This window comes from Primulina tabacum, chromosome 8 (genome assembly GCF_025594145.1).
Source record: "Primulina tabacum isolate GXHZ01 chromosome 8, ASM2559414v2, whole genome shotgun sequence".
NCBI lineage: Eukaryota > Viridiplantae > Streptophyta > Magnoliopsida > Lamiales > Gesneriaceae > Primulina > Primulina tabacum.
This window is the reverse complement of record NC_134557.1, coordinates 40,099,883-40,112,342: the sequence shown is the minus strand read 5'-3', so window position 1 is coordinate 40,112,342 and position 12,460 is coordinate 40,099,883. Positions and strand designations below refer to the sequence as shown.

At 30.0% G+C, this 12,460-nt stretch overlaps 1 protein-coding gene across 1 annotated transcript; it reads right to left on the bottom strand.

The window, feature by feature from the left end:
* LOC142554780 (uncharacterized) lies at window positions 1-546 on the bottom strand. Its single transcript, XM_075665456.1, has one exon. The coding sequence runs from the start codon at window positions 544-546 to the stop codon at window positions 1-3; it is 546 nt and encodes a 181-aa protein (XP_075521571.1).
* Window positions 547-12,460: the final 11,914 nt, after the last annotated feature.

Sequence of the window (12,460 nt, the reverse complement as noted above, 5' to 3'; positions counted from 1 at the left end):
TCACATTGCTATAGTCTTTACATCCCATTCTCTGGGAAGAGCTCGCATAACTTTTAAAGCAATTTCTCTGTTGGAATATTCTTTCCCAAGTGAGGTGAGTTCGATGATGATACTGCTGAACCGTTCGTCAAATTCTGCAAGAGTTTCTCCTGGCTTCATCTTTGCGTTGTCAAACTTCTGGATAGCCACAGTCAACTTGTTTTCCTTAGTCTGATCATTGCCTTCGCATAGTTGAGTAAGTTTTTCCCAAATTTCCTTTGCAGTAGTACAGGTCTTGATCTTGGCGAACATATTCTTGTCCAGAGTTTTATAGATAATATCTTTCCCAACGTTATCCAAATTTGGCTTCTTTTTATCCACAGCTGTCCATTCAGATATGTGTTTTTCAACCATCTGAGGAGCACCTTCAATTATTGTTGCAGCTGTATTCACCTTCAGAATTCTCATTGGCCCGTCAGTGATGACATACCACATATCGTCATCTTGGGCTGCTAAATGTGTCTGCATGAGAATTTTCCAATCGTCATAATCTTCTTTAGAGAACATTGGAATTTTATTGAAAGAAGTCATAAAGATGTCAGTGTTTGAGAAAACTCCGCTCTGATACCACTTGTTGGGATCGGGAAAGAGTTTAGAGGGGGGTGAATGATGTAACGTCCCAGATTCGACGACTGTCCTCACTGTACCAAGACTAGTCTTTTCAGCGTGCTTATATCCTCACTCACACGCACCCTGAGAAACTTCCCAGGAGGTCATCCATCCCAAAATTGCCCCAAGTCAAGCACGCTTAACTTTGGAGTTCTTATGTGATGAGCTACCGAAAAAAAGATGCGCCTTCGTGATATGAGTAGTACAAATCAAATCTTTTAAGCCCTCTTCAAGTATACAGTCCATTACATTGAACAGTCTCGGAATCCCTCTCATTCCGATGTGGGATCGGTTCATTCATGTTCCCTCCACCTAGAAACCTACCAGGAGCCGCTCATTGTCCGTGCAACCTCATGGCACCGGCGGTCACCCCCCGCCCTCTTCGGCCCCGGGCCTCACATGCCCACCAGCTTTCGCTTGGTTCGTCCCCGAACCACAACGTACTAAGAGAGGTCGGCTCTGATACCAATTGTAACGTCCCAGATTCGACGACTGTCCTCACTGTACCAAGACTAGTCTTTCCAGCGTGCTTATGTCCTCACTCACACGCACCCTGAGAAACTTCCCAGGAGGTCACCCATCCCAAAATTGCCCCAAGTCAAGCACGCTTAACTTTGGAGTTCTTATGTGATGAGCTACCGAAAAGAATATGCACCTTCGTGATATGAGTAGTACCAATCAAATCTTTTAATCCCTCTTCAACTGTACAGTCCATTACATTGAACAGTCTCGAAATTCCTCTCATTCCGGTGTGGGATCGGTTCATTCATGTTCCCTCCACCTAGAAGCCTGCCAGGAGCCGCTCATTGTCCGTGCAACCTCATGGCACCGGCGATCACTCCCCGCCCTCTTCGGCCCCGGGCCTCACAAATGAACTCTTTCAAATTTTCTTATTTAAAATTAGTTTTTCAAACGTTTTTAGGCGGTTGAAAATTCTTTCTCAAACGGTTGGAAATTTGAACCACTGATGAGTGCGAAAAACGGTTCACAATTTCCAATGACGGTTCAAACACCTGCCAGGAGCCTGCCAGGAGCCGCTCATTGTCCGTGCAACCTCATGGCACCGGCATCACCCCCCGCCCTCTTCGGCCCCGGGCCTCACAAATGAACTCTTTCAAATTTTCTTATTTAAAATTAGTTTTTCAAACGTTTTTAGGTGGTTGAAAATTCTTTCTCAAACGGTTGGAAATTTGAACCACTGATGAGTGCGGAAAACGGTTCACAATTTCCAATGACGGTTCAAACACTTTAAGCAGACTTAATAAATTGTGGTTAAAAATGTAAGAGCTTGCGATAAGTAAATAACACAAGATTTTTATGGATGTTCGGAGATTGAATACTCCTACGTCACCCCTTCTTCCTTTTCCAGGAAGGATTCCACTAAAAGACTTTGGTTTTACAACGTATTTGCAACAGCCCACTCCAATCAGGACTTATCACACTGCCTGTATTGGAACTCTTAGTGATCACTTTACACTTCTGGATATTAAGAACTCTCAGTTCACCAGATAACAAGACTTGATCTAATAACCAACAGGTTACTGATGAGAATAAATGGTTTGGTGTGAGTAGCACGAAAATGATCCTAAAATGATCAAATGATTTTCTGTTGAAAGCATGCTGATTTGAGCGAAAAAGTATGTAATCTTTTAGGAGCGCTCGGAGATCTTTTCAAGTATGCAAGCAAGCTGTTATGATTCAATTGTGAGCTGAAAAGAACTGCTTCTGCTTGGCACACTATTTCGTTAATATATACGATTTTCTTAACGGTCGGAAAGGACATAGCAACGTTAACCTGAATCTCTGAACAGATGAGTCGCTGTTGTCTTTTTGAGCATTAAATGTTCTTTAATGAATGCATTTAATCTTCCTTTTGCTCAGCACCGTTCTGAAGTGCTTTTCCTGAGGAGTTCCTTTTATAGTAACTGTTTTTAGCATCAGAACATGAAGTCTATACTTGGTCTCTCTTCTCTGGGAAAAGATCATAAATGCGGATCAATTTTGGAGCAGATGTATTTACGTTGACTTCAAAGTGGAGTAATACTTCGAATGTATTAAACCGGTCAGAGAATGTCTTTGAGTAATAAATGGTCCTTTAAGTGATCCGGTTCTGTTAAGCGGTTGAGAGTCCTTTTAGCCGAGGCCGGTTAGAAAGATACATCATTATTTGAGCTGGACGGTTGAACTGATATATGTCACATATATGAACCGCAGTGTTGTCTTGTTTTTGTCATACGCCAAAATTCTTGGGAATAATATTTTCTTCAACGTTTATCTGCCCATTTAATTTTATTAATTTCTTCATCAGAAAGATTCTCAATATTTTCAAACTCTTCATTAAGAGTATTTAAATTAAGATTTTTAAATTTTTCTTCTAATAATTTTTCTATATCAGAAACAGAAGACTTAAATTTAAAATCTTATATATCTGGAGGGGATTGTATAGAAGAAGTAGCAATAGAAACAATATTATTTTCTTCTTTTGTTTGTATATGAACATCTGGTTTAATTTGATTAATAGCCGAAATAATTTTATCAATACGATCCTTAAGAGAAACTATTTCCTCTCATATTATCGTAAGATATAAATTTGTATAATTCTGTTTTCAATTATCTGATTAATATGTTTAACAGTTATTTGTAACATATCATTGTCAAATAATTTTGAAAAAGCAGTAAAATTTAAAATTTTATTATTTTTTTCTATAATAAAAGATTGTTGAGGAGGATAAACAGATTTTTGAATCTGTCCAGAAGAAAGTTTATAATTTCTTTCAAGAATAGAAATATAATCTATAATAAATGTTTTAAAAAATCAAGGAACAAAATGTATTAATTTATTCTGGTTTCACAATATTTATAAAATTCCGAAACAATATATTCAAACTCTTCTTCAGAGAAAACTTTTAAAGTACCAATCTCTGAAAGATTCTCATTTGGGTAAATAAAATTCAGCATTGATATTTGCTCTAGCAAGAGATCCTTTAGTAAAATCAATTTTTGATTTACTATCCATTAAATACTAAAATTCATTTCTGAAACTGTATCAGTTTTTTAACTTTTTGAAAGTTACTTTTATGAACAATATTGTTTAGATTTATGATTAATTCTTCTACTGTATCTTGTACAGAAGACTCTACATCTTCTCTTATCTGTGAAGTAGAAGCTCTAGAAGTTTGTGGAATATCTACCATATAATCTAAAGGTGAAATAAAAGAATGACTAGATCTTGATCTAGCATAAATAGAAGATGGTAATAATTTTCTTTGTTCATTATTGAACTGTATTTGAACAGATCCTTCATTATTTTGTATAACCTGTTGTAAATATCTATTTATTAAAGGATTTCTAGGAACAGCTTGTTCAATTATCCAATTTTCTGGAAATTCAATTTCTTCTCATTTTATAGATCTAAGGGTTGTAATATTAGACCTATTAAAATTAGTTTCTATAAGAATAGTTTCATTTAATTTTTTATCTATTCTTTTACACATAGAATTCAGTGTAAATAATGGTTTGTAATAAATACGATAATAGCTACATATGACTTCTGTTCCAGGAGTATGATTATAACCATGAGTTTTAACATTTAATGTTAAAGAATCTAATATATTTATATCAGACAAAGATAAATTAGGATAAACATCAAAATATACTGGACCATGTGCCAGACTAGATTGAATTATTCCCATAAGGGATTGTTTCCAATTCAAATTTCTATCATCTCTTAAATAAAGCTTTCTGGTAAACTTTCTAAAGTTAAAGGTCTAAAAGCGATTTGAATTAAACCTATATGAATAAATCTATAATTTTTCCTATAAGCCAATATATCTTTATTGTTTAACAATCTAATAACCATTTCATCATTATGAAGAGGTACTGAAAATTCTGTAGTTTTAGCTACTTGTTTAAAACCAATCATTTCAATGGTTTCTAATTTATAGATCATTTTAGATTCTATCTTAGGAATAGTCCATTTATTCAATAAATCTAAATTTTCAGGTAAATCATATTCTTCATTTAAACTGTTTTGAACAGTTTCTTTCATACTGAAATATTAATTTGAATAAAAGTGCTAAATTATTAACCAGACTATTTCCATGGCTCTGATACCATCTGAGGCTTGGAATCAATGTGAATATGATACATAGCGTTGTTTTACCAAATTTTTTCTTAGTGGCTTTCGCACACATGGAGGTTATTGGTTTCCACCCTATATACCATTTTCAACTCATACTGAGCTAAGAAAAGGAAGAATTTAAATCCCAGAATAATAATGAATATAAGATTCTTATTTGGAACTTTTACAAAACATAAAAGGATTTATAAAAGATATACCAAAGAAATTAAACAATAGAGGATTTTACCGAGATCCCATAGAATCATAAATTCATAAAAATCACCCATAAACACCTTAAACGTCATTTCTCGGCTAAGCAGGCTGAAGGCTACAACATGAATTTATTTTTTCTGGTTAAACTCGAACCTTATATATACCATTTCCTGGTTCATCTTTTTACCTTATATTCTAACCAAAGACTCTTATATTACATTAAATTTCAAAAATTTAAATAAATATTTTATTATCTCATTTTAATTCCAAGTTACAAATAAATATAGATCATGTCATAGTAAGGTAATAATTTAGCATGAATAATTTAGCTTGTCATTCAGGATAATCACTGAAATAAAAATATTTAAAACAGTAAATAAAAAACAGAAAATAAAAACAATATAAACTTACAAAATTGTTATCAGAACGTCAAAGCTTTTATTGATATACTTCAGAATGGTTGTTTACAAGAGAGAATAGAGGTGAGCAAACTCGACCGTCTCCTTCTAAGAACACAGAGTAAACCTATAAATAGATATAAGAGCCGGACATGAAACCCCGGGTTCCATCTCAAAATATAAATAGTAAAATGCTTTATTAAAGCAAAAAATAACATTGTTACAAATTTCAAAAAGTCTATTGTGATATGCCACCCACTTTTGTCACGATATACCATGATATGATATTACACCAACTCTGAGATTCCTCTTCCAACGATCATAATTAAAGATGAATAATTTAGTCATCTTTAATATTGTCCTTTATAGAATTTTTCAAATTCTCAAAAATATCATCAATTTGAGAGAGTTGAGGAATATCATCCTCGGGATCTTGTGCATCATGCATCTTCATTAGATAGATAAATTGATTTTCACTGGATTCAGATGTCATAGATTGATCAGATTTAGAATCAGAACATTCAATATTCTTATAAAGATCCTTCTTCATTTCTTCAATATAAACCTCAATCATTTTTTCTTTTGAATAAATCTCAGAATATTTCTGAGTGAGAATCTTGAATGGACTCATAGAGGCTTTTTCCTTCTCTTGTTGATTATGCAATTCTTTCTGGTATAATGAAATTTTTTCTTCCATTTGATGAAGAGTATCATAACCATAAGGTTTTCCAGTTTCTGGATCATCTATTAATAATTTGTCCCAAAATTTAGTAGAACTAACTCGCCATATACAAGGGATTCCTTCTTCAGTGTATCCAAATTCTGGTTCCCATTTCCAGATCCAAGGAATTCCAAATTCCATGAAAAATAGACATGGAGTTTTCTCCCATTGAGTATCTTTTTCTTCTATAAGAAGAATTAATTCACGATATTTTGTCTCTGTATATAGAGCAGAATCATTATCATCTTCTTTAATGATATTAGCATATGATGCTGAAGCTTGAGAATCTGTATTACTTCTCTGCTTTTGTTTCAAAAGTTCTTGAAACTCATTGTATAACTCATTATTTTTGCTCAGTATTACTGGCTGATGAACTGGATAAGTTCTGGGCTATTAGCCTTTGTTTTCCATGTTGTGCTATGATATTAGGGGGTTTTCCCCTACCACCTCTTCCTCTATAAGAGGAATCTCCTCTGCCTCGAGAATTCATATCCATAAATAAAGACATTAGGATAAATATTCTTGAGTTAAGAAATCTGGTAAGTGATTATCTTCACATTTCTTATAAATGATTTCAAAATCAAAAGGAGCTAAATGAGTCTGCCATCTTGCAAACATTTGCTTAGAAACATCATGTTTAAAATCTTTATTAAACATAAATTTTGCAGATTTGCAATCAGTTTTTATAATAACCTTTTGATTATATAAATCATCTTGAAATTTTAAAATACATCTTACAATAGCTAAAATTTCTTTTGCTACTGTGGAATAATTTTTCTGGGCATTATTCCATTTGCCAGAATAAAATCGAATAAGAAATTCTTGTTTTGTTTGAGGATCGTTTTGTTTTAAAATTCCTCCAAAACCTATATCTAAGACATCAGTTTCAACTATTTTATCCCATTGGGGATTAGCAAGCATAAGACAAGGAAGATTTTTAACCTTTTTCTTAATATTTTTAACAGTTATAGTATGTTTTTCAGACCAAGGTAAAGGATTTTTCTTTAATCTATCATATAAGATAGCAGAATCCTTAGTAAGTTCTTTAATATAAGGGGAAATATAATTTAAACTTCCTAAAAATCTCTGTAACTGAGTTTTATCAGTTATTATATCTGGAAATTTTGAACCAAATTCTATACTTCTTTGTATAGGAATTATTTTTCCTTTCTCAATCATATGACCAAGAAATCTAATATTGGTTCGAAATAAAATCATTTTGGATTTTGATATAACAAGACCATTTTGAATAACAATTTTTTAAACATATATAAATGTTTAAAATGTGTTTCTATATCATTTGAGAAAACTAAAATGTCATCAATATAAACAATTATAAAATTGCTATAATGATAAAAAAAATATCATTCAAATATGGCGAGTTAGTTCTACTAAATTTTTGAAACAAAAGCTGATAAGTAATACAGATTCTCAAGCTTCAGCATCATATGCTAATATCACTAAAGAAGATGATAATGATTCTGCTCTATATACAGAGACAAAACATCGTGAATTAATTCTTCTTATAGAAGAAAAAGATACTCAATGGGAGAAAACTACATGTCTATTTTTCATGGAATTTGGAATTCCTTGGATCTGGAAATGACAACCAGAATTTGGATACACTGATGAATGAATCCCTTGCATATGGCGAGTTAGTTCTACTAAATTTTAGGACAAATTATTAAGAGATGATCCAGAAAATGGAAAATCTTACGGTTGTGATACTCTTCATCAAATGGAAGAAAAAATTTCATTATACCAGAAAAAATTGCATAATCAACAAAAGAAGGAAAAAACCTCTATGAGTCCATTCAAGATTCTCACTCAGAAATATTCTGATATTTATTCAAAAGAAAAAATGATTGAGGTTTATATTGAAGAAATGAAGAATGATCTTTATAAGAATATTGGATGTTCTGATTCCAAATCTGATCAATCTATGGCATCTGAATCCAGTGAAAATCAATTTATCCATCTAATGAAGATCCATGATGCACAAGATCCAGAGGATGATATTCCTCAACTCTCTCAAATTGATGATATTTTTGAGAATTTGAAAAATTCTATAAAGGACAATATTAAAGATGACTAAACTATTCATCTTTAATTATGATCGTTGGAAGAGGAATCTCAGAGTTGGTGTAATATCACATCATGGTATATCGTGACAAAAGTGGGTGGCATATCACTATAGACTTTTTGAAATTTGTAACATTGTTACTTTTTGCTTTAATAAAGCATTTTACTATTTATATTTTGAGATGGAATCCGGAGTTTCATGTTCGGCTCTTCTATCTTTTTATAGGTTAATTCTGTGTTCTTAGAAGGACATGCTCGAGTTTGCTCCCCTCTATTCTCTCTTGTAAACAACCCTTCTGAAGTATATCAATAAAAGTTTTGAAGTTCTGATAACAACTTTGTAAGTTTATATTGTTTTTATTTACTGTTTTAAATATTTTTATTTCAGTGATTAGCCTGAATGACAGGCTAAATTATTCGTGCTAAATTATTACCTTACTATGACATGATCTATATTTATTTGTAACTTGGAATTAAAATGAGATAATAAAAGATTTATTTAAATTTTTGAAATTTAATGTAATATAAGAGTCTTTGGTTAGAACATAAGGTAAAAAGATGAACCAGGAAATGGTAAACACAAGGTTCGAGTTTAACCAGAAAAAATAAATTCATGTTGTAGCCCTTAAGCCTGCTTAGCCGAGAAATGGCTTTTAAGGCGTTTATGGGTGATTTTTATGAATTTATGATTCTATGGGATCTCGTTAAAATCCTCTATTGTTTAATTTCTTTTGTATATCTTTTATAAATTCTTTTGTGTTTTGTAAAAGTTCCAAAAAAGAACCTTATATTCATTATTATTCTGGGATTTAAATTCTTCATTTTCTTATCTCAATATGAGTTGAAAATGATATATAGGCTGGAAACCAATAACTTCCATGTGTGCGAAAGCCACTAAGAAAAAATTTGGTAAAACAACGCCACGTATCAAATTCACTTTGATTCCAAGCCTCAGATGGTATCAGAGCCATGGAAATAGTCTGGTTAATAATTTAGCACTTTTATTCAAATGAATATTTTCAGTATGAAAGAAACTGTTCAAAACAGTTTAAATGAAGAATATGATTTACCTGAAAATTTGGATTTATTGAATAAATGACTATTCCTAAGATAGAATCTAAAATGATCTATAAATTAGGAACCTTTGAAAGGATTGGTTTTAAACAAGTAGTTAAAACTACAGAATCATCAGTCCATCTTCATAATGATGAAATTGTTATTAGATTGTTAAACAATAAAGATATATTGGCTTATAGGAAAAATTATAGATTTATTCATATAGGTTTAATTCAAATTGCGTTTAGACCTTTAACTTTAGAAGGTTTACCAGAAACCTGTATAGCAGCTTTAAGAGATGGTAGAAATTTGAATTGGAAACAATCCCTTATGGAAATAATTCAATCTAGTCTGGCACATGGTCCAGTATATTTTGATTTTTATCCTAATTTATCTTTATCTTTATCTGATATAAATATATTAGATTCTTTAACATTAAATGTTAAAACTCAAGGTTATAATTATACTCCTGGGACAGAAGTCATATGTATCTGTTATCGTATTTATTACAAACCATTATTTACATTGAATCCTATGAGTAAAAAAATAGATAAAAAATTAAATGAAATTATTCTTATAGAAACTAATTTTAATAGATCTAATATTACAACCCGTAGATCTATAAAATGGGAAGAAATTGAATTTCCAGAAAACTGGATAATTGAACAAACTGTTCCTAGAAATCCTATAATAAATAGATATTTACAACAAGTTATACAAAATAATGAATGATATGTTCAAATACAGTTCAATAATGAACAAAGAAGATTATTAGCATCTTCTATTTATGCTAGATCAAGATCTAGTCATTCTTTTATTTCACCTTTAGATTATATGGTAGATATACCACAAACTCCTAGAGCTTCTACTTCTCAGATAAGAGAAGATGTAGAGTCTTCTGTACAAGATACAGTAGAAGAATTAATCATAAATCAAAACAATATTATTCATAAAAGTAACTTTCAAAAAGTTAAAGAAAATAATACAGTTTCAGAATTGAATTTTAGTATTTAATGGATAGTAAACCAAAAATTGATTTTACTAAAGGATCTTTTGCTAGAGCAAAGATCAATGCTGAATTTTATTTACCCAAATAGGAATCTTTCAGAGATTGGTACTTTAAAAGTTTCTCTGAAGAAGAGTTTGAATATATTGTTTCGAAATTTTATAAATATTGTGAAACCAGAATAAATTAATACATTTTGTTCCTTGATTTTTTAATACATTTATTATAGATTATATTTCTATTCTTGAAAGAAATTATAAACTTTCTTCTGGACAGATTCAAAAATCTGTTTATCCTCCTCAACAATCTTTTATTATAGAACAAAATAATAAAATTTTAAATTTTACTGCTTTTTCAAAATTATTTGACAATGATATGTTACAAATAACTGTTAAACATATTAATCAGATAATTGAAAAATAGAATTATACAAATTTATATCTTACAATAATAGGAGATGAAATAGTTTCTCTTAAGGATCGTATTGATAAAATTATTTCAACTATTAATCAAATTAAACCAGATGTTCATATACAAACAAAAGAAGAAAATAATATTGTTTCTATTGCTATTTCTTCTATACAATCCCCTCCAGATATAAAAGATTTTAAATTTAAGTCTTCTGTTTCTGATATAGAAAAATTATTAGAAGAAAAATTTAAAAATCTTAATTTAAATACTCTTAATGAAGAGTTTGAAAATATTGAGAATCATTCTGATGAAGAAATTAATAAAATTAAATGGGATGGATGTTCTTATTGAAGAACAAGAATATATTTTTGCTGATAGTTATAATGGGAAAAGTATTTATGAATGGAATATTGATGGTTTTAGTGATAAACAAATTTATAATACTGCTCACAGAATGCTTATGTATAGTACTGTATGTAAAGCTTGAGGCAATAATGATAAAAATATTGCTAAAATGATTATATCAGGATTAACTGGCCAACTTAAAGGTTGGTGGGATAATTATTTAAATCAATCCCAAAAAGATGATATTATAAATTCAATAAAAATTGAAAATAATATTCAATCAGAAAATGTAGTATATTCATTAATAATGACAATGATTGAACACTTTACTGGTAAATTCACTGATGATAGTGAAAACATTCGTATTTTATTAAGTAATCTAAAATGTAAAACACTTACTGATTTTAGATGGTATAAAGACACATTTTTATCTCGAATTTATGAGAAACCAGATTGTAATAATAGTTTTTGGAAAACCAAATTTATAGATGGTTTACCTTTTCTATTTGCTGAAAAAATTAGAAAAAAATTAAGAAAAGATGATATTAATATTCCATATGAAAATTATATTTATGAAAAATTAATTAATACTTGTATTAAAGAGGGTTTAGCTCTCTGTAATGAATTAAAATTAAATAATCAAATTAAACGACAGAATTTAATTGAGAAAAAACAATTAGGTAAATTTTGTGATCAATTTGGTATGGACTTACCTAATAAATGTAAGAAGAAAATTAATGAAAAAGATGAAAAAATTTATTGAAAGAAAAGACATTTGTCTGATAGACAAAGAGATAAAAAGAAAAAAAGAAAAGAAAGCCGTAATTCACGGAAAGAAGAAAAATATAAAAACAATTAATAATTTGTAGAAAATGCAAAAAATCAGGACATTATGCTAATCAATGTTGGGCTAAAAACAAAATTAATAATTTAGATATAGATGAAAATCTAAAAGAAACATTATTTAAAATAATAATGGATTCAAATAATAATTCTAACAGTGAAACTGAGAGTTCGATAGAATCTTATATTTTAGAAGAAAATTTAGATAGTGAATCAGAGACTTCTGATTTAGAAAAATGTAATAATTGTATACAAGGAAAATTTTGTTTAAATCATCTAGAGGATAATAAAGATAATAATGATGATTTTTATAAACTTAAGTCTCAATTTCAAGATTTAAATATTAATGTGTTAACTAACAATAATATTCTAGAATTCCTTAAAATGATTAAGGATCCCATATTGAAATCTACAATTAATGATCAAATGGAAAATACTGCTTCAATTAGCAATAATAATAGTAAACATAATCCAGTTACTATACAGGATTTAGTCAAGGAAATAGAAAATCTTAAAAAAAAAGTAAAAATTTTACAACATAATAATAATAGTTTAAATTATCATATCTCAATTATTGAAACTAATAATTCAGTTAATAATTTTGAAAGTTTTGATAA

Coding starts and splice junctions, on each gene's coding strand:
- LOC142554780 (XM_075665456.1), bottom strand. CDS start 546: ATGTTCTCTAAAGAAGATTATGACGATTGGAAAATTCTCATGCAGACA.